The sequence below is a fragment of the Trichomycterus rosablanca genome, chromosome 8 (assembly GCF_030014385.1).
Source record: "Trichomycterus rosablanca isolate fTriRos1 chromosome 8, fTriRos1.hap1, whole genome shotgun sequence".
Taxonomy (NCBI): domain Eukaryota; kingdom Metazoa; phylum Chordata; class Actinopteri; order Siluriformes; family Trichomycteridae; genus Trichomycterus; species Trichomycterus rosablanca.
The window spans coordinates 1846319-1867323 of NC_085995.1; the positions used below are offsets into that span (position 1 = coordinate 1846319).

General features: G+C 39.1%; 2 protein-coding genes across 3 annotated transcripts in view; one reads left to right on the plus strand and one right to left on the minus strand.

The window, feature by feature from the left end:
* The window catches only part of uvssa (UV-stimulated scaffold protein A), a 34825-nt gene extending 21839 nt beyond the window's left edge, over positions 1 to 12986 (plus strand). For both annotated transcript variants that reach the window (XM_063000325.1, XM_063000326.1), the window contains exons 9-14: positions 3515 to 3719; positions 4346 to 4483; positions 6505 to 6688; positions 6783 to 6894; positions 11604 to 11796; positions 11925 to 12986. In XM_063000325.1, coding sequence (XP_062856395.1) covers positions 3515 to 3719; positions 4346 to 4483; positions 6505 to 6688; positions 6783 to 6894; positions 11604 to 11796; positions 11925 to 12018 — 926 coding nt within the window. In that variant the 3' untranslated portion in view covers positions 12019 to 12986. The remainder of the gene's footprint in view (positions 1 to 3514; positions 3720 to 4345; positions 4484 to 6504; positions 6689 to 6782; positions 6895 to 11603; positions 11797 to 11924) is intronic.
* Positions 12987 to 14633: 1647 nt separating this feature from the next.
* nkx1.2lb (NK1 transcription factor related 2-like,b) lies at positions 14634 to 19175 on the minus strand. Its single transcript, XM_063000937.1, has 2 exons — positions 18740 to 19175; positions 14634 to 15757 (listed from the first exon to the last, which is right to left on the minus strand). Exons 1-2 carry the CDS (start codon positions 19173 to 19175, stop codon positions 15033 to 15035), a joined length of 1161 nt encoding a protein of 386 aa, XP_062857007.1. The 3' UTR covers positions 14634 to 15032.
* Between the last annotated feature and the right edge of the window lie 1830 nt (positions 19176 to 21005).

Genomic DNA, 21005 nt, shown 5'->3' on the forward strand with positions numbered 1-21005 from the left:
GGCGTCTATGTGGACATGATTTTTGGGGGGGTGGGGCTAGCGATTGGGAGGTGCGCTTGACAGTGCCTGTCCCAAGCCTGGATAAAACAGAGAGTTGGGTCAGAAAGGGCATCCGGTTCCAAATCAAGTACGTGGAGTTTCACTCGTCACTTTGTGTGAGGCGCAGGAGTCTGAATGATATTTTGAACCATGTTAGATGTATTAATCAGTGCACGTTGGTATCAGCGATTTTATTTAGCTTTATTCGCACTCAGCCGTCCGATCGTTTCGGCTCGTTTCGCCACTAATCCTTTCCTCCGGTGCTGCTCCAGAGAAAAATGGTTTCATTTAGAAAGCATCTCTCCGGTTTCCTTTCCTCCGTTCTCTCTCAATCCGCTCCATTCACCGCTGATCTTTTATCTATCCCTTTATCCCGGCGTTCCTGTCAGGACGTTATCTCTCTTTCAAATTTACATTTTAATTACAAGGCCTGCTGAACTCAGAGAAATCAATAGTGCCACCATTGGCAGCGCCACTCTGTGTCTACCGCTGGGCCTCTCTATTTCCTCTTATTGATTTATCTCTTTAACACCTGCAACTTTATTGCTTCAGACAAATAGCTACCATTTTGCTCAATTTAAACAGAAAAAGAAAGGATTTGGTGCTGCTTTATGATCGTGTGGATTGACTATGATGCCTGCAATAAGTTGTGCGTGAGTGAGTGAGTGAGTGAGTGTTGGGGTGAGCCTGGATTAACTGAATCCTCCAAGGATCAGAACCAGGAAAATTGTACATATGTTTTTTATTCGGCTATAAAATGTATTGGATTGTTTTTGGGTTTTTTTCAAATATCTGGAAATCAAACCTCATCATTCACAAGTACAGAGGAGGAACCTCGATTTAACGGATTTCTTATTTAACGGACACAATCTGGAAAACCGAATGTCTGCTCTGATTGTTTAAAATTCCAGCAAGACGCGCACCAAGACCGGTAGTCCAGTAATCGTCCACTAGCCGGCGCACAGCTCTCTGTTCACATGAGGCTCGCTCTGTTCTCGCCTTTTTCTCAGTGTTCGTCCAGGTATTGCTGAAAAGTTAGAACTTATTAAGAAAATGGAAAGAGGTTCAGTATGAAATATATAAACTAATATTTATTTACAGGTTTTATATTTCATATTTACATATGTATTCACGTTGTTTATTATACTATTATTATATGTGCATGTTCAGAACTTCTGTGGACCCTAGTGCTGGGTTTTCATATATTTTCACACTCCCGGACAATCGCATTTTACAGACCAGTATTCATTCACTTAATCTGGTATTTCAATTAGCCAGCCCTGACGACCAGGTACCAACTTAATACCAGAAATGATTTACAGAAATTATATTTTATAATTAGAGAAACCTTTGACCGAGAACCAGTCCTGAAAGTTTCTAACCCAAACAGAACTGAAGGCAACACAAACCGAAATATACTTCATTCATGAAATTGGTGGCGATCTGCTCCCACTGTGGTTTACAAGCTGGAACGTATAGCTGGCGTTTGTGTACAAATTCATTTTGTGTTGTGAAAACCCTGATGTACACTGTACATGTATTGGTCTACCTTAAAACCTGATGAACTACCTTCATGCCGTGAGCATCACCAATGTGTGAACATGGTCCTGAACCCACAAACTAACTACATTTATTTTATTCCTGCATTAAAACTGTACTTGATTAATAAACGCATCAGGCAGTTTTGCAAGCTGGTACCAGAACAGAGTAAATCTCTGCAGACCTGGCAACCCTGTTTATAACTATAGTTCAGCTGGTGCTTTTTTCCATTTACATGAGCAATTTATCATTTTGCGTGAATGTTTAGCACAAAATAAAGCAGTTTTGAATTGTTTTAAATGATGATTTATGCCTGTATTCACACGTCATCAAATATTTAACTGTAATGGAAGAGAGCTGGTTTGGTTGTAGAAGCCCTGCGATGGATTGTCACCCTGTCCACAGTATTCCTGCCTTGCTCCCAGTGTTTCACAGAGGAACAGGACCTGCCACAACCCTGACCAGGATAAAGCGATTAATGAAAATGACATGAGGATGAAACTAAAGGTTGTAGGACGGAAAAATGCATGATGGAACCTTTCTAGCGTGGCCGAGGATGACGTTCGTGTCTCTGATCAGGTTTGCAGCTGCAGACTTTGATCTGAACCCTTTCTGGCACTCCGATGCTCAGGTGTCCACTAATCACCCCCCTCAGAGGCTCAGCCCGTCCTTTAATGTTTTAATTTGGCCTCACTTTGAGGATTTGAGGCAGTGCGCAGGTTTGGACTCGGCCTTGGATCTCGGTGTCAGTCTTAAGTCGAGTTTAAGCCCCTGCATGCACCCCCCCCCCGGACCCCCCAGGAGAGACATTTCGGCAGTGTTGCTGAGGTCCACGTGATGGTGTAGGCACCTGGCAAGAGGTTAAAGGTTACAAGCTGCCCCTGCCATAGCTCAACCTCTGCAGATCTGATTGTTAGGCTAATAATTCACAATATATGGCCAACTTATTTAAAATGTTAGTTTTGGGAAGGCCCTAATCCAGAAGTGAGGTTTGGTGTGGAGGAACTTTGGTGGCCTGCACAGATTCCTGACCTTAACTTCACTCAGCACCTTTGGGATGAATTGGAAGGTGGATTGCGAGCCATCCAGCATCAGAGCCTGATGTATCAATTTACATACAGTCTAAGCAATTAAGGGTTAAGGGCCTTGCTCAAGGGCCCAACAGTGGAAATCTAGCGGTGGTGGGGTTTGAACCAGCAATCTAATGATTACTAGTCCAGTAGCTTAATTTGGTATCCAAGTACCTGTTGTATCTCCTCCACTGACCGAACACACGCCCCTCCGACACTTGTGCACTATCCAACCACTTCCTTTCACCTGCACTAGGAGGGTTTACACAGGGATCAGTATCATGTACGAAGACTCATGCACTGCTCTCCGTTATTCATAGTCTCTGTGCGGTACCCTGACCAGCCAGCAGAGACCGCAATTTCAGCAGTATAAATACTCCTTTTGGTCTGTCCACCCTCAGGCACAGCCAGAGCTGAGATTCGAACTTACAAGCTCGAGATCTCTGTCCAGGGTTTGTTGCTTCTTTGTCCCAGTGTTTCTGGTTGGTGCCAGGTGCAGTTAGCAAGAGTGTCCACATACTTTTGGTTATTTTTCTTCTATCACATGTTTGGTAGCTCCGAAAATGCATCATGTTCTATTTTTATGAGGCTTTTTTATATTTACATTTTTACTTTTTGGCATTTAGCAGACACTTATCCAAAAAGACTTACAGTACAGTGACAGTATACTGTCTAAGCAATTGAGGGTTAAGGGCCCTGCTCAAGGGCCCAACAGTGACAACCTGACAGTGGTGGGGCTTAAACCAGCAACCTTTTGTCCAGTACCTTAACCACTTGCCCTATTTTTAGTGTTTTTATTAGTATAATTTCCACTAATGGCAGTAAGTTAGTGGTATGTAATTGTATTATTGTTATTATTTTTTTAGGTCTTGATCCTTTACCATCCACTTCCACCTCTGTGACCAAACCAAACCCTCCGAAACCTGCGGTAAGACCCGCAGCAGCACACGTGCAGCCCGCAGATGTTGCCCGACTCAAGAGGAGGCTGCGTGATGAAGAGACGGACCCGACGTGTGCGGCAGCTACATTCCGTGTCCTGAAGGAGAGACTGTCAGCGGGGCCTTCCACAAGGTAATCCAGAAAACTACAGGCGAAGATCAAGAGAGGAAAAATGTTTGTGATCTTTTATAATTGTTCTTAATTGCAGATTATATTTTAAACTTACAGTTCTGTGCAAATGTTTGGACACCCCTGGTTGAACTGGCTTACTTTTAAGACTGGATCTATTAGGGAATGGATCATACTTTTAAGACTGGATCTATTAGGGATTGGATCATACTTTTAAGACTGGATCTACTAGGGATTGGATCTTACTTTTAAGACTGGATCTATTAGGGATTGGAAGTAGAAGTTAAAGTACTGGTTGGTTGTCACTGTTGGACCCCTGAGCAAGACCCTTAACCCTCTACTGCAGGCGGTTTAATTATATATATAACAATCACGCTGTAAATGTAATGTAAGGAAACTGAAAGCTTCACCATCAGCACTATCCCACATGCATCTCCCACCCAGACAGCAGGGCCAGTTATGCTCTCATGGACTCCTGGCTATAAATGTGACTCCACAGTTGTAGTATTTTGGTTAATTAAAGACTAAGCTCTATTTTGAATATGATTACACCCTTAGCATGTCTTTTACTATGGTAAGATCGTACTCAGCCTTAGTTTGTTTGTTTGTTTGTTTTTGGAACATTTCAGTGAATCCGGAGGCTCAGATGATCCCAGCGCTGGCAGCAGTGACCAGGGGGAGAAGAAGGATAAGGTGCCCGTTGTGCCATTCGGAATGGACCTCTACTACTGGGGAGAGGAACAACCCACCGCTGGCAAAATCATCAAGTACAGAATCTTCAAATTACACTTAATTGAATCTTTACTTAATTTTATTGTTCCAGACGTCCATTATTGTTGTCGTTGCTTCGTTTACACCCATGAGACATGAAAGTGCAGCTCGTACTTCTGTACCTTGTACCTGCACCAACTATAATCTGTATGTGCGACCAATGACACCAGCTTTTGTTTTACTGTAAGTGTACAATTATAACAGCTTCCTCTCGAGTGAAGTTGAGGGGTGTTTGGATTTAATGGCCACTAGAGAGCGCTGTTGTCTGTTCAGACCTCAAATTCATTCCAATCTGAGCAAGAAAACAGTGTTGGACGGTCTGAAGGTGTGGAATAACGACTGTGTATAAAGATAATCTTAGGAAGAAAATCTTAGGATGTAATACATCTGACAAGAGAATAATCCGAAAGTGGGTGGCTGTATGGTCAAATTAAGTTGTGTAAAAAGTCATCAACCCTCTCTGATTCCCTCCTTAATTGGATATTTGTTAAATTAAATATAGAAGTGACTAGAACACCTTTATTTGCCATATATACATCACATCCACTTGTTTGGAAGCTGGGGTCAGGGCGCAGGGTCAGTCGTTGTATAGCACATCTGGAGCCGTGAAAGTTAAGTGCCCTGTGTAAGTACCCAGAAGTGCTGCTTGGTAGAGCCAGGATTCGAACCCACAACCTTTTGATTGATAGCTCAGAGCTTTACCAACTGAATTTAGATCACTTGACCAAACAAGGAGCTTTAAATTCCTGTATTTTTTAAGGCTGCTTTCCTCTGATATTCGGCATCTCCTATTTTTATTGTCTTCCTATATTAGTCTGGATTTATTCCCGGCAATAATTGGTCTGGAATAAATAATGGGTTTAAATAATGTCATTTTTTCAAGTGTTAAACAGCATATCTGCTATAGCAGTAGTCTTTAATACAAGAAGAACGATGCAAAATGCAGAACAGGGATATAAAATCTAATACAATTATCAGATTTTATTTATTATAATTTATATAATTTACAATATAGAGTACAACATACAGTAGTGATACCATGTGTTTTCATGGTTTTTTTGTAATTACCCAGCAGGCTGCAGCCCAGGTACCTGGAAAAATGAATTTTTGAACCTTATTTAATTACATTCATTCTTAATAAACCTCATCACCACCAAAACAGGAAATACGATCAGATCATAAGCAGCAGGTGATGAATACAAATAAGCAAATAAAATCCTTACAGTCTTCTCAAATGTACCAGCATCAATGCTGTCACCACACTAATAGAAATAGAGTTAAATAATAGTAATAATATTAATATTAATAATAATATTTTATTTAATATGCACCTTTCAAAGCACCCAAGGACACTTTACAATAAAAATAATAAAATAGAAAAACAAAGAAACAAATAATTAAGATACAGGTAGATTAAGACATAATGAGATAGAAAAGTGGTAAAGATAAAATATTATATTACCTGATTATAAATCATACTAACATACAGTATTAACATACAGTATTTAATAACTAAAACTGAACTGCTGTTTACTGTTGTTTCCATGCCACACTGCACTTTATACATGCTGTATAATACTGTAACTGCATCTTACCTTACTTTACTGTTTATCTTATGCTATTTTTATATATTCTGTACATCTGCAAATTCTGCTGAACATGTACATTTGTACATTGTCCACATATAGCCTTGTCTGTATATTGTATTGTTTTGTAAATTGTAGAGAGCTAACAACAGCCGGAAACAAATTCCTTGCGTGTGTAAACATACTCGGCGAATAAAGCTGATTCTGATTCTGATTCTGATTCTGATATAATCTAAAAGATGAAGATATAGAATTAAATATCGATAGGAAAATACAAAAAAATATATAAAATATTTCTAAATGAAATAAATAAATAAATAAATAAATAAGGATAAAATTCACCTTTGATCGACATAAAATACAAAATAGCTTCCATTATTTATTTAGACTTGGTGATCTAAGTAAAGCTTTCTGATTGTTCTGGTTCACAGGTACTCATCTCAGCACCAGTTTTGGGTTCCTAACGAGGTGGAGGAGGAGGTGGAGAACACGGAGCTTTCTGCCCTCATGAAATCTCGGTGTATAACCTTCGCCGGGCGCTTCCAAACCGTGGAGCACAAGTGCAAAGCCCCGATGCCCAACGGCTCGCTGTGTGAACGCCAGGACAGAGTCAAGGTGCCTATTAACTCTCGACTTCCTCCGACACACGTCACAGCGCTAAACTTTACAGCATTTAATCACAGTTATTTTGGATGTGATGTGTTTTAAGTGTCCGTTCCATGGGCCGATCATCCCTCGGGATGAGCTCGGGAGGCCGGTGAATCCTGAAGACGCTGCTCGTCTGGAGAAACTGGAGTTCAAGCGCAGACAGGAGGAACCAGGTACGATTTTAACTTCTCAGTTTGAGAAGCAGCTGCTGCTTCTGATTAAGATTAATTCACCCACTGATGCTGAGATCCGGGGTTCGAATCTCAGCTGTGCTATCGTGCGGTCGGGCATCTACACAGACATCAGTAAAATTAGGGATAAAGTAAAAAGCTCTGCAGAATGTGTGTGTAGAATTCGACTGGCAGAAGGATAATAAACAAACCAGCCTTTTTTAATCTAGACCCATGATGCCTTGCTTGGGTCACGTGGTTTCAGCCATATTTCTACCAAAACAATCACAATTCCACCTTCTTTATAATAATTAAGAGATAAATAATGACCTGTGCATTATTATTGAGTAATGTCTTTGTTTCCCCCCCCCCGCCCCCGCCCCTTGGATTTATCTCCCAATCTAGTCGTATCCAATTACCCAATTTTTATTTCACCTTTCCTGCTGCTGACCTCCAGGACCAAAACTGACACAGTACTCCTCCCCCTCCACACGCTGGGTTCATATGGAGATCCGTATCGCGCACAGAGAGTCGCGCACATCTCTATTATCCACCGTCTCTGTGCAGTGCCATCAATCAGCCAGCAGAGGTCGTATTTGCAGCACTTATGAGGAGTCAGTTAACATCTGTGTAGGTGCTCGGACGGCCGTCAGCTCGAGATGTTATTGTATTAGGGGAGTGAAGCACTTCGGATAATAATGTATTGGTGCAGTTCAGTCCTAATTGGTCTGGATTTCTTTGGTGTTTATAGTATTTTTTGGGTGGGAAATAGTTTTAAGTTTAATAAAAGTCATTTTTATAAAAGTCTTTAATACAAGAAAACATTGCAGAGTGGAGAACAGAGATATGAAATCTGATCATTATCAGATTTTAGCGATTACCTGATTATAAATCCTAATTTACAACACTGGCATACAGTAGTGATACCATGTACCTGAGGTATTCGGGTTGTTTGTAATTACCCAGCAGGCTGCAGTACCTGGAACGGGATTTTTTGAACCTTGTTTTATTACGTTATTACATTATTAAAAAAACTCACTATCCTCATATTAAAAATAATCATTAATTAACTATTCCACAAACACTGAAATGCTGTACCGCACTTGAAAAAATGACATTAATTACACCTATAACTAGTTCCTTTCTAAAAAATACTTTAAATATGAAAGAAATCCAGAATGGTTATTGCCGTGAATAAATCCAGACTAATGTAGGAAGACAATAAATGTAGGAACTGCAGAGTATCAGAGCAAAGCAGCCCAAAAAATACAGGAATTGAAAGCGCCTTGTTTTGTCAAATTATCTAAATTCAGTTGGTAAAGCTCTGAGCTATCAATCAAAAGGTTGTGAGTTCGAAATCCCGGCTCTACCAAGCAGCACCTTTCGGTACTTACACAGCACACTTAATTTTCACGGCTCCAGATGTGCTATACAACGGCTGACCCTGCGCCCTGTATACATACACTGCATCATACACGTATGGATTTATATATATGACAAAAACATATTAAAAATAATTGTTAATTCACTATTCAACAGATAAAGTCCTCACAGCCTCCCAGTATCAATGCTGTCACCACACTAATAGAAATGGAGGTGAATAGAATTCCCTAATTTAATGATGAGAATTCACTGCTGGTGAAGGATATTGAGTTTGGAGTCTGGTCACTATTCCAGTGTCTCCAAATCCTCCCTTAACCAGACCAAATCCTAAACACCTATTACCTCTTTCCTCAGCGCGCACATTGAGTAGATAAAAGACAAATCACGGGGCATCGAAGGGGACGTCCCAGCGCTGGAAAAGATGAACTGATGAAATCCCAGTAATCATCAATACCCTGATAATAGGATAGGCAGCGTCTCGCTCGGCCCCTCTCTCTCCCCGGCTCTCCATTCCTCTTTGGTCCGAGTTGGGCGCTAAAAGCCAATTAAGCGGCGGCTCTGTGCTGTCAGCCGAGCGTCCGATGTGCTTTTCTCTGACCGCACTGACTTGTTAACAAACAGGTATCTGAGACAGCTGACTCCTGAAGCCCGCTGACCACTGGCTTGTGAAATAGCATCTTTTTGTAACTAAGTGCGCTATCGATCCCCACCTGAACTTCATCATGCCCGCTGCCCGTCTACACGCCGGTCGTCACGGTAACTGCAGAGCGATGCCAGCGAACCCGTGCCACCGACGGAGGCCCATCAGTTCCCCCGACTGACCAAGAACTCTCCTGCTGGGCCATTGATTTGTGCTTTAACACCCTAAAACAGGCACCAGTTTTAGGTTTCTTCCTTTTATACTGTTCCTCCATCCAGCACACGTTTTATCTGAGGGATTTATTTTATATTTATTATCTATTTAAATCTGTTTGAGCCTATATAAATAGGGTTAGTTTGACTACACCAATTACACTGAGCCAAACATATTGCAATTAAAAGTCTTGTTTGTGTACAAATCTTAAAGGCGTTTCACTTTCTTATTACTTACAAATTACTTAATTACTTATTTAATTTATATAATGACACAACATATTCCATACACTGTCTTTTTCACACCTGCTGTTCATTTCCTGTTTATATATTTTCTATATTGCACATTAGAATAACTGCACCTTATAACTTTAGGTCAGTGAATCATCTGCACATTTGATTACAGGCTGCTGAAACACTGGTGTCACTGTTCACAGCCCATCGAGCTTTAAATTGCCATGGGCTGCTTTAAAAAAAACAGCACATAAAAGCCCCCATTTCATTCATTCACTGTCTGTTTTACTAACGCTTTATTAAGGTCGAGGTGGGTCCGATTTACTGGGCGAAAAGCAGGAAACACCCTGGACAGAGTCGCCAGTCCATTACAGGGCACACACACTCAGGGCAATTTCTAGTAGCTCCAGTTAACTCGACGGCATGTCTTTGGACTGTGGGAGGAAACCAGAGCATTCGGAGGAAACCCACACAGACACGGGGAGAACATACAAACCACACACAGAACAGACCTAGACCGCTTCACCTGGGAATCGAACCCAGGACCTTCTTGCTGTGAGGCGACAGCTGTCATTTAATGTCAAATATTTGTTACTTTAACTCTGTCCAAAAAAGTAGCATGAATTTAACAGAAACAGACTGTCTGTACTGTCTGTACTGCTGTTCTGTCTGTACTGTCTGTTCTGTCTGTACTGTCTGTACTGCAGTTCTGTCTGTACTGTCTGTACTGCTGTACTGTCTGTACTGCTGTTCTGTCTGTTCTGTCTGTACTGCCTGTACTGTCTGTACTGCAGTTCTGTCTGTTCTGTCTGTACTGCCTGTTCTGCCTGTACTGTCTGTACTGCTGTACTGTCTGTACTGTCTGTACTGTCTGTACTGCTGTACTGTCTGTACTGTCTCCTGTCTGTACTGTCTCCTGTCTGTTCTGTCTCCTGACTGTTCTGTCTGTACTGTCTGTTCTGTCTGTATTGTCTGTTCTGTTTGTACTGTCTGTGTTGTCTGTACTGTCTGTATTGTTGGTACTGTCTGTTCTGTCTCCTGTTTGTTCTGTCTGTATTGTCTGTTCTGTCTCCTGTTTGTTCTGTCTGTATTGTCTGTACTGTCTGTTCTGTTTGTACTGTCTGTATTGTCTGTACTGTCTGTACCATCTGTTCTATATGTACTGTATGTACTGTCTGTACTGTATGTTCTCTCTGTACTGTCTGTACGCAGCTGTCGTCTGTATTTTGATTGTATGTACGTGTGGGAATCTCTTGTGGAACTGGTGACCGAGCACTAAGCCCTGCTGCACCCCAGTCAGAGGGATCAAGTTAATCAGTGGCCCCGTTTCTCATCTTCCCAAAAACACTGGTGTAATGGGGTCTTTTACTCAGGCTGGGATTTCCTGTATGGATATGTGGGTTTACTGGTGTTAAATTTAATACTGGAACAACGTTGTCCTGTGATGTGTTTTTTTTTTTTACCTTATTGCTGATAGTGTGTAAGTCCAAAAAACAGCCCATCCACAAGAGCAAATGAAATGAGCACAAGTTTATTTATTGTACTCTAAATAACAGACGAGTTTGTAATAAAAGTCTCCTGGTGGAACCACACATTAATAAATAGGTTATGAATCTTATGAACCTACTAAAACAATGTTTAGTGCTTTATTTTGGTGAGGGTCACAGTGGGCCAGTTCCACTAGAAAACAAGGGAGCAGGGCAGGAATACCCTGGACTACATTTTGGTAGCCATCCCCAAACACTCTCCATCCCCCGCCCAGACAATGCCAATCACGTCTGTGTTATCAGTATTTTTAAATAGTGGACATTCTCCTAAACAAATTAGAATTAAAATATTTGTACATTCTCATAATTTTAAATTGTTTGGAGCTTTTAGTGGTAATTTTAGTCATACTGGCACCACCCAGAAACACTGAATGCAGGATGGAACTGCACCATGCCAGGGCATCACCCAAACCCACAAACGCATCTAAAGACAATTTAAAGAAGTCAGTCTATCGTTTGTTTTTATGTGGACATGGGCAGAACATACCAAACTTCCTAAAGACAGTGACTGACGGCAATGTTTGGACCCAGGTCCCAACACTTTACACAGTGGGCACCACTGCACCCGGTATTATCCGCCATGGAAATGTCATTTTGTGGTGCAGTGATCAGAGGATTATTGTAGGTGCACCCCAACCCTATAAGATATGTGTCTTTTTTGATTAATGGTAATTAATCTCCCTGGTTTTGGTTTAGACTGGAGAGATCCACAGCTGCTGAGGGAGATTGAAGCAGCTACTGGTGAAGATCTGGGATCCTCGAAAGTATTCGGGAAGGGAAAAAAATCTGGAAAAGGCAAAGGAAAGAAAAGGAAGCATCCAAATCTCACCGACCTGAAGCAAAGTGCCAACACGTCCCGCGCCAGGCTGGAGAAGAGAGTCTTTAATAAGTAAGTCTGATTTCTCTCCCCAAATTTACTTCCAATTAATGTAATTGGCTTTAATGTTTAATGTGCATTTTTAAATGAGCAAAATTCTTTGAATTATAGTTATTAATTAGGGTTCTTTTATTTTGTAGGAGCTCCATGAAGCGAATCGTTGCAGTCATGAACAAAATGGACAGCAGGAAACATGAGAAATTTGCAAACCAGTTTAACTATGCACTGAACTGAGCGTCACATGATCATCCTGTACTTAACACTAATTTATTATTACTGTGTGTGTGTGTGTGTGTGTGTGTGTGTGAGAGTGTGTGTGAGTGTGTGAGTGAGTGACTGTGAGTAAATAAGTGGGTGTGTGTGAGTGACTGTGTGAGTGAATGAATGAGTGAGCGTGTGTGTGTGTGTGTGTATATATATATGTGTGTGTGAGTGAGTGACTCAATGTGTGTGTGAGTAAATAAGTGGGTGTGTGTCAGTGACTGTGTGTGTGTTTGCGTGTGTGACTGTGTATTTATGTGTGTGTGTGTGTGTGTGTGTGTGTGTGTGTGTGAGTGAGTGACTCAATGTGTGTGTGAGTAAATAAGTGTGTGTGTGTGTGTGAGTGACTGAGTGAATAAGCGAGTGTGTGTGTATGTGTAATTGTTTGACTGTGTGTGTAAGTGACTGAATGTGTGTGTGTGTGTGTGTGTGAGAGAGTAAATAAGTGGGTGTGTGTGAGTGACTGAGTGAATGAACAAGTGAGTAAGCTAGTGAGTGAGAGTGAGTGAGTGAGTGAGTGAGTGAGTGAGTGAGTGAGTGAGTGAGTGTGTGTGTGTGTGTGTGTGTGTGTGTGTGTGTGTGTGTGTGTGTGTGTGTGTGTGTGTGTGTGTGTGTGTGTGTGTGTGTGTGTGTGATAATTCACTGCACTGTACTGTATTGACACACTGCTCAGGTTGTAACTCCCCTGCACTCAGTGTTTTTGCATAGACTCTGGCTGGACCTGTAGCGACCCTGACCCTGACCAGGATGAAGTGGTTATTTATGAAATATTAAGTGTAGCGTAATATCAGACAAAGTGAAGTGAAAAGAAATAATGTGCATGGAAATCATGGAAGTTGATTATTAATAATAATCATTTTGTAATTATTTGCTAAGACGTTTCCAAAATGTAATGAATGTTTTTCTTGAAATGTTTTAATAAAATGATTTAATTAATTTAATTTCTAAGATTTTATATATGAGTTTATAATAAACATGTTTTTTATTATTCGCTGCTGGTACCAGTGTAGGAGAACAATAAAATGTGGATTTCATTAACACTTTCTTTGTTTGGTAAAATCTATACATTTTAAAAGATGATGTAGAAATAAACTCTAGTGTGAGTTTAGAATCGTCCTTTTTTATCTATTTTTAATTATTTTTATTATTTCCCTGCTTAAACACACCTGATTCAACCAGTAGGTGTGTTGGATCAGGCAAATCTACAAACGTCATGAACCCGGCGCAAATTAAAGAATTAAATAAACTCGTGTTTCATTCCATTCGAATTTTGCCAGCTGATATCAGAATCATTTTATGTTTTTTTATCAATCGTTTTATTTATTTGTTTACTTATTTATAGATGTATTTATTTTACTTTATTCTGCTTATTGCAGGAACGCATGATTCACGAAACAGTCTCAGTGTTCCAGGTTATTCAAATATTTATTTATAAAGAGTCTCACCTTGTGTATTATTAACATAAATATAAAAACGTGTTTCCTTAAGACTAAAGAATCAGTAAATCATTTCAGTTGATCACTGATTCATTTTCCTTTAAATGTTTATACAGAATCGCATCGGTACTTTGTGTCATTATTAGTAATTAAGATTCGGGATTTTAATGTAGAAAAACTGTTGCCCTGTTTTAATAAGTCTGAATATTCATGCTGGTGTGAGAATCTGTGTGATTATTGATTTAAAAATATTAATATGAATAAAACAGCTTCGTTTGTTAAATGCGGATGAATTTGGTGTTGCGTTAAAACCAAAACGGGCTGCTGAGAAAAGTTCAAGATTTGAAAGGTGAGTTTAACTTTCATTTATTCATCATATATTACTGTATTTTTATTTTATGTTGAATAACAATAACATTTTAAAGCACTTAAATATTCTAACTTTGTTTAACTTTATCAAATAATTCTTTTTTGTTTCATGGGGTTAGATGCGCATAATTTAGGTTTTATTTAAAAATGATACTAACTCATTTAAAATAATAATTCTAACACAGTGTATAAAGTGTTCTATAATGTTTAAATAATTAACAAGTCTTTACATTAAAGTTAATGATTTAAAGATCGATATAAACGCATTAATCCAATCAATAATTCACGATCCAATCAAACGTTTGCACAAAAGTCTAAATTAATATTCTGTTTAAAACAAGCACATGTGGTTTAAGTTTATTTTAGGTCATTTTAACAATTAAAATGTAAAATTCTGTCGAAATCTGAACTGAATAAATTTTATTAAATATGTATAATATATTTTGAAATATAAATCAAAATGGTTTATTCTAAGTAATTCATGTGCATAAATATTTCATGTGTAAATGTAAAATTTTGCACCGACTGTGTAAAACTCCCAAGTCATAAATAAATAAAACATAAAAATACAAATAATAAGAATAATAAATACCTAAAATAAGTCATATTAAATTAAATACTGATACGCAAATTAAATACGGGTTTCTACTGGGATGAATAAAGCGTCTGGATGCCGTTTCTTAAAAAATCTGCATTTTATTTAAAAGTTTTAAGCAAACAATAACATGTAAATTTTGAAATAAATAATCCTAAACATTTACAAAATTAGATAAACCTTTCACGAGAAATCGTCACAATATTTCAGTCAGACAGCTTTTGTATACATCACTTTTTTATTCCCACTAATTCTTCACTAGTGTTGCATTTGCATTCAGATTAGTGGCTAACATACTGTAGATTCGTGGTCATATTTACAATCTTACATTCTAAAAGCTAAATATTTACATTTATGATTTAAAATCAGGGAAAAAAACGAAACAGTTTGATATGAGGATGATTTTTCCCATCGTGCGTAAAGGCGAGTTGCAGATTGAAACTGTCCGACACGCTGAAGCACATCAGCTTTGTTTAACATTTTATTCTTCTTTCGAACATGGAAAGTGCTTTTAAAACGATTCTCTTCGTGGTTTGGACTTGGCAGAGTAGAAGTGCGATGGAGGTTCAGTTCTGGATTTTGACTGCTCACAAGTGCGGGGTGTAAAATGCGGGGGGTCCGTAGGTCTGGGAGCCCAGCATGAAGGGGGACAGTACTGCATGGCTGGGCAGGAAGGGTATTTGGGCTGTGCACATTAGTCCTCCAGGTGTGTGACCCGGATAGCCTGTGTGCATTGATAGATGGCCGCCCATAGGTGGGGACTGACTGAGAGGACTCAGGCTTCCCAAACCTCCGTTCGGTCCTCCTCCACCCCCGGTAGGAGCGCTCGTGTCTGCCCCCGGGTTCTGTTTCTTCCACTTCGTTCGGCGGTTCTGGAACCAGATCTTCACCTGGGTCTCGGTTAAACTGAGTGACAGGGCCAGGTTGAGGCGCTCACACACGGACAGGTAGCGCGTCGACTTGAACTTGTTCTCCAGCGCTACCAGCTGCTCGTAGGTGAACGCAGTCCGGGCTCTCCTCGGCTTACCGGACTTGGAGTCCGAGCCGGAGCGTTTTCTCTTCGGCTTGCCCTGCTGGCTCTGTCCGTTGGAGGAGGAGGAGGAGGACTGCTGGTTGTGCTGGTCGTCGGGACTCGGGCTCTTCATTTCGCGCTCCTCGTCGTCGTGCGTCCCGAACTCTGCGTCTGTGTTCCCGGTGAGAGCACCGCTGCTCTCCTCACTGCACAAATCATCCTGCAGCTCACTGTCGGTCTGGTTCCCACGACTGTAATCATTCTCACAGTCTGAAGCTCTGAATACGAAACCATCTTCACCTGAAAAATACAATAACCTCGGTCATTACAAATGTTCCATAACATAGTGCTGTATTTTACTGATATTTATTCTACAATATTTAAAAGACATGGTGCAAGAAATTGTTCTTTTAAATAGTTTTCCTGAATCCCCATGAGAGTGTGACTTTTTGGAAGTAAAAACATTAAAACATGATGTATAACTTTGACAGTAGAAAGTGGCAGCCTGCTTTATATCGTGCGTAAATAAAAATGGAACATGCGTCAAAACCCAGGATAAAAGTTGCGGTGCCAAAAAGGTTTTTTGCATTTATGGAGGAAACATTTTTGGTTTCAAAGACATTTTTTATTTTAATGAGTTAATAAAATTCAGAAAGATTTACCAAAATACTTATTTACATTAATTTATTTATGGGATTATTATTATGACACCAACCTCAACATAGTTCTTTCAAAAACCATCAACAGTTCCTCTAAATCTATTCTGGCACCTTTATGTTAAAGACTGTACAGCCAAACTAATGTGAACAATAATTAATTAATGAATTTAGCCCTGCTATTAAAGCATGTAATAAGATGTTTCACTAATGCAATAATTATTTCTGACATTATATTTTTATATTTCAGTGATAATATTATAGATTAATAACTAACACATTTATTTATTTATTTTGTTTAGTTTGTATTATTGTTTAAATGTTAGTTAAACGTGCACCTCAACTAAACAGACTTTAATTAAATCAGCACAACAGAAAGTGAATTTATTACCATGTAATGCCTTTAAAAAAAATGCAACAATTAACTTTTAATTAAATACATTTAAATGCTTATTAACATTTATGCAAGTAATCTGTACAGCAAGATGTCATGTTGGTTTTTTACTATTAATGTAGACACACCACTAATGTAACACTGTAGGTTTTATTTATAAGAGTAAAATGTTATAATTGTATTAGACACTAAAGAATGAAAATAAATACTAGGACTTTTTGTTTTTATTTTCCTTTTGCTTTTACAGCTCGATAGGAAAGTTGAATATTCGACTGAACGAATTAACCTTAAACTAGCACATATGGTCAGTGAGCTTTATTCTAATACTGCTTTCAAATTAAAATTAAAATTTTAAATAGTTTTGAGATTCAGTTTGTCAACAATTTCACTTAACTACACAAGTACCCTAATGTCTCTAATATTTCTTAGTTTGTATATACATACTTTTATAAACTTTTAAATATGAGATATTTGTTTTCCCAGTAGAATTTATTTTACTCTTTTTATTCTAGCTGCTCACAAAATGACCAATTCATGTATATTAAAAATATATATATGCATTAATTTAAAATCCAAAATTTGCAACTAGAGTTCTTGCATTAATATACATATTAAAATGTAATGTGTGCAAAATTTTACTACCAATTCTGCTCACCAAGTTTCTGTTAATTGAATTTAATTATTTTGTTGTATTTTATTACATTTAAAGATTTACAAAACTTGCAAATAGGGTTTTTATTCTAGCATTGTTTTTTTTGAAGTCTTGTAAAGATTTTAGCAGTTTACTAACTAAAAGCATGACTATTATTATTATTATTATTATTATTATTATTATTGTTATTATTTTAATGAGGTGAGATGCGTCCATCAGAATTCTGTAGTCTATACCGGTGTATAACAGTGTAGCTTATCCTTTTTTATTTACCATTAAATTTAAACCTCTTTATCGATTAAAATACAAGTGCAGTTTGTAAATGATGTTAACAGTTTTAAACCATTAGCTGCACAATTCCAAGTTAATGAAATCATTTTAATACTGATGTATAAGAGGATGCTGGGCCTTTTCTGGCATTATGGACGCCTTCTGTTCATTTCACTATTCAGACCTGAGACAAAGCCAAGCAAAATCTAAAGCAAAAACAATTAAGGAGCTTCGATCAGTTAATTCAGCGCTGATTGGCGAGTTAAGGACGCAGGATAATGGGGGAAGATCGGCCCAGAGTGGCATGTGCAACCGTCAGGTCGATATCCTATTATCGAATCGAGTATATCTCTTTCAGGCAGCTTGCAAACTCCTCCTCAACATCTAAATCATAGGGTCAAATTTCGGATAATTACACGATTTAGGTCTGTTATACTTATTAAGGGAGCTATCGATCAGAACGCTCTAAAACCTCCAAAAGATGTTCAGGATAGGGCACCAGAAACTCTCCAAACACCCCTGCTTAAAATCTAAACTTAATTCATTTCAGCAATAATGTATTTATATTTAATTAAAACCACAAGCTTGTTCCTGTAAATTCAGATGTGATGTGCTCCTGTATGAAGTAACATGATGGTGTGGAGTCAGTAAACATTTATGAAGTTGTCAGGGTCTGTCTGTAGTTCCTCCAGTTTTTAGAAATGTTTGATTTGTGAGTGAAGTGTCACATCAGTTCTGAACAAATAGCTTTTTGGATAACATAAATAAAACTCTGTATTGTAGATTATTATTTCCACTTTATTATTATCACTTTAAAACTGCAAATTCAATTTCAAATTATTTAATATTGAATGTATGTCTCAATAGTTCTTGATTTTCTTTACTATTTCTAACACTCACTCAAGGTTAGTTTTTATCCTTTCTCACAAATTAAGGGCCAGTAGGATTTTTTAGAGGACCTTTTTGTTGTTGGTGCCACAAATTGATAAAAAAATATACATCCACAAAGAACAATCCACCGAAGTACATATTTGTGGTTATAAATCATACTTCAGTTTACTGTCACACAAAATACAAGCATCTAAAAGTTCTTCAAGAAAGCAAAAACAACATAATCTCAAAAATAAAAAAACAAACAAATAAAACCATGTTCATATTTAAAACACTCAAGTCTGATAACCTTTGCAGCATGTGTTAATTATTTTACTCCTTAATTTACATTTAAACAAGGTTAAAACACCACAAACATTTAAGCAAATCTAGTAAAATAAACTAGATGCTGGTCTGATGGTAATTCATACAAAACTTACTTAATAATCCAGACGTTTTTTTGCACTCGAACTCTTCAGAATAAGCTTTCTGATCCGCTGCATGGTTCGAATCTTCTGCCCTGTTTTCAGAACCGAACGCAAAGTCACAGGGTGTCCGGCTGGGCGGCAGCCTCTTGTTGGTGAACTTATTTGGGTCCAAAATGTCCAGTACGGAAAAAGAGGTGTTCCGATGGGCGCTGGGTGGAGCGAGCGCAGGTGCGTCCTGACGCGCGGAGTTGTCACGGTTGTCCGCCTGGAGCGCGTCTCTGGCCGGGGGGCAGGAGAACACGGGGGGCTCACCGGAGCCGAGCCGCTTCTCTGGGTGCGCCTCCATGTCCACGCTTTCCGGAGACCCGACCACGATCACGGCGGTTTGCGCGGCCACGCCGGGTGCAGGGGGGTCGATGGAGATGTCGCCCACCTGCAGTTTGTTCATATTTTCTCCCAGCAGGAAGCTTCCTGTAGTTCTGATCTATTCTGATAAACTCATACCGGTTTAAGTTACCGAGAGGAGAAACGTCAGACGCACTATTAACGGATGCGCTATCGGATTTGGCTATATCCTGTTTGTAGGAGCGAAAAGGTGTGATGCTGATCTCTCTTGCTCCAGTTCTTTTTGGGTTTTAACCATTCCCTCTCTGAACCACCCCCTGCTGGCGCAGCGCTTATGTCCCGCCTGCGCGCCCGTTCGCTCTCCTTTACCCCTCCCCTATACCCCAGTGTCACCCCTCCGAAACGCAGGCACAAGCTATACGCCTTATTTATGCATTCATATTCCAGCGTGGGCCGTAATTGGCTACAAATTAATCCCGTGCCTCTAATAGCCTATTATCTCCGTCTGCGCTCGGAGGCGAGCGGGGTGTGAGCGATGATGTGGGCCGCTGATATACGCGGCTGTCAGCTCGCTTTCAACGTTAAGAGCATCGGACCGGAAAGTCACTAAATAGGCTTATTTTTCCCCTTCCTTTCTCCCTCCCTCGCCTTGCTTTTTGATCACCAATGAGCTTAGGATAATGATCGTTCCATTATAAATTTAGGAGGAATAACTACAGCGGGGCCCTGAGGAAAGAGCTCATCCACAGGACTCGTTAGCGCAGGGAGACGCGCACTTTAAAAGTTCAAATAATCAAACACAAAAATAGTATTTTAATGATCTTAAAGATAACGATAGTTGGCGATTTGCTTTTGCTTTTACTCTAATTTGCTGAGTCTGTCTTGAAATGCTAAAGCAAAAGTCATTCCAATAACCAATTACGCAGCCATAAAGTCATTAACAGAGCAATTAACCCAAGCGCACTTTCACCTTCATGTAGGAGCACTTTAAAGAAATAACATTAAATGAAAAAAGTTTTACAGGTTTTATTATTTACGTTAACCTTTAATCCTCCTACCCTATAACAGTGAAACGAAAAAGATTCAGCCACCTTTTTACTAAAATGGTATCGATTAAATTTGCACCAGTTTGACAAGATCAATTAATTTCTGAATTAGTCACTAATCTTCTCAGCAAAGTAAAAAAAATATCAAAGTGAACTATTTACTTTCCTTCTTAAGCCATAAAAATCAGCTACTTCAGTCAGAAATCTACGTTAATTGGCACATATGGCTTAAGTATAACAAGACTCTTCAAAATATACAACAATCACAGTCCAGCTTTGAGCCAAATTTAGCTTTCATGCAGATACGAATCATCTCTAACATGCACCAGTCATTTTTAATTAGTGTTGAGTAGATCTCCAGTCACTGCTGATTGGTTGCATTTTTTAACGATGCTACCACCATCATATGTTACAGAGATGAACTTTCACTGCGGTCTGATCTGACCACAAGACTTTGCGCCACTTTGTTAGGATGCCTTCTCAACAGCCTCCAAGTGAATGTTTCTACAGTAAGTCTCCACTTTACATTTTTAATTTGATATAATGCATACTGTTATAAAAAAGTGCTAAATACTTTTATTAAAGGATTGTATTTAATATGGTAACAAAATTGGATTTCTAGGTCGAGTGGGTGACACGTACAAGGTCAGTTCTTTGCAATTACCAAGTGCAATGATCCTTTAAAGGAAAGAAATTAAAAGTTAGGCAAAATAATGGGTAAAACAATCAGCTGTAATTTTAGTCGGTATGAACATGATTATCCCATCATGAGCGGACACAGGGGGGCCACCACACCACCATACACTGCTCCACACTGGAGAACCAGCAGCACAGCACAGCACAGCACAGCACGTCCCATCTGAGCTTTAATTTAACATCTATTAGCT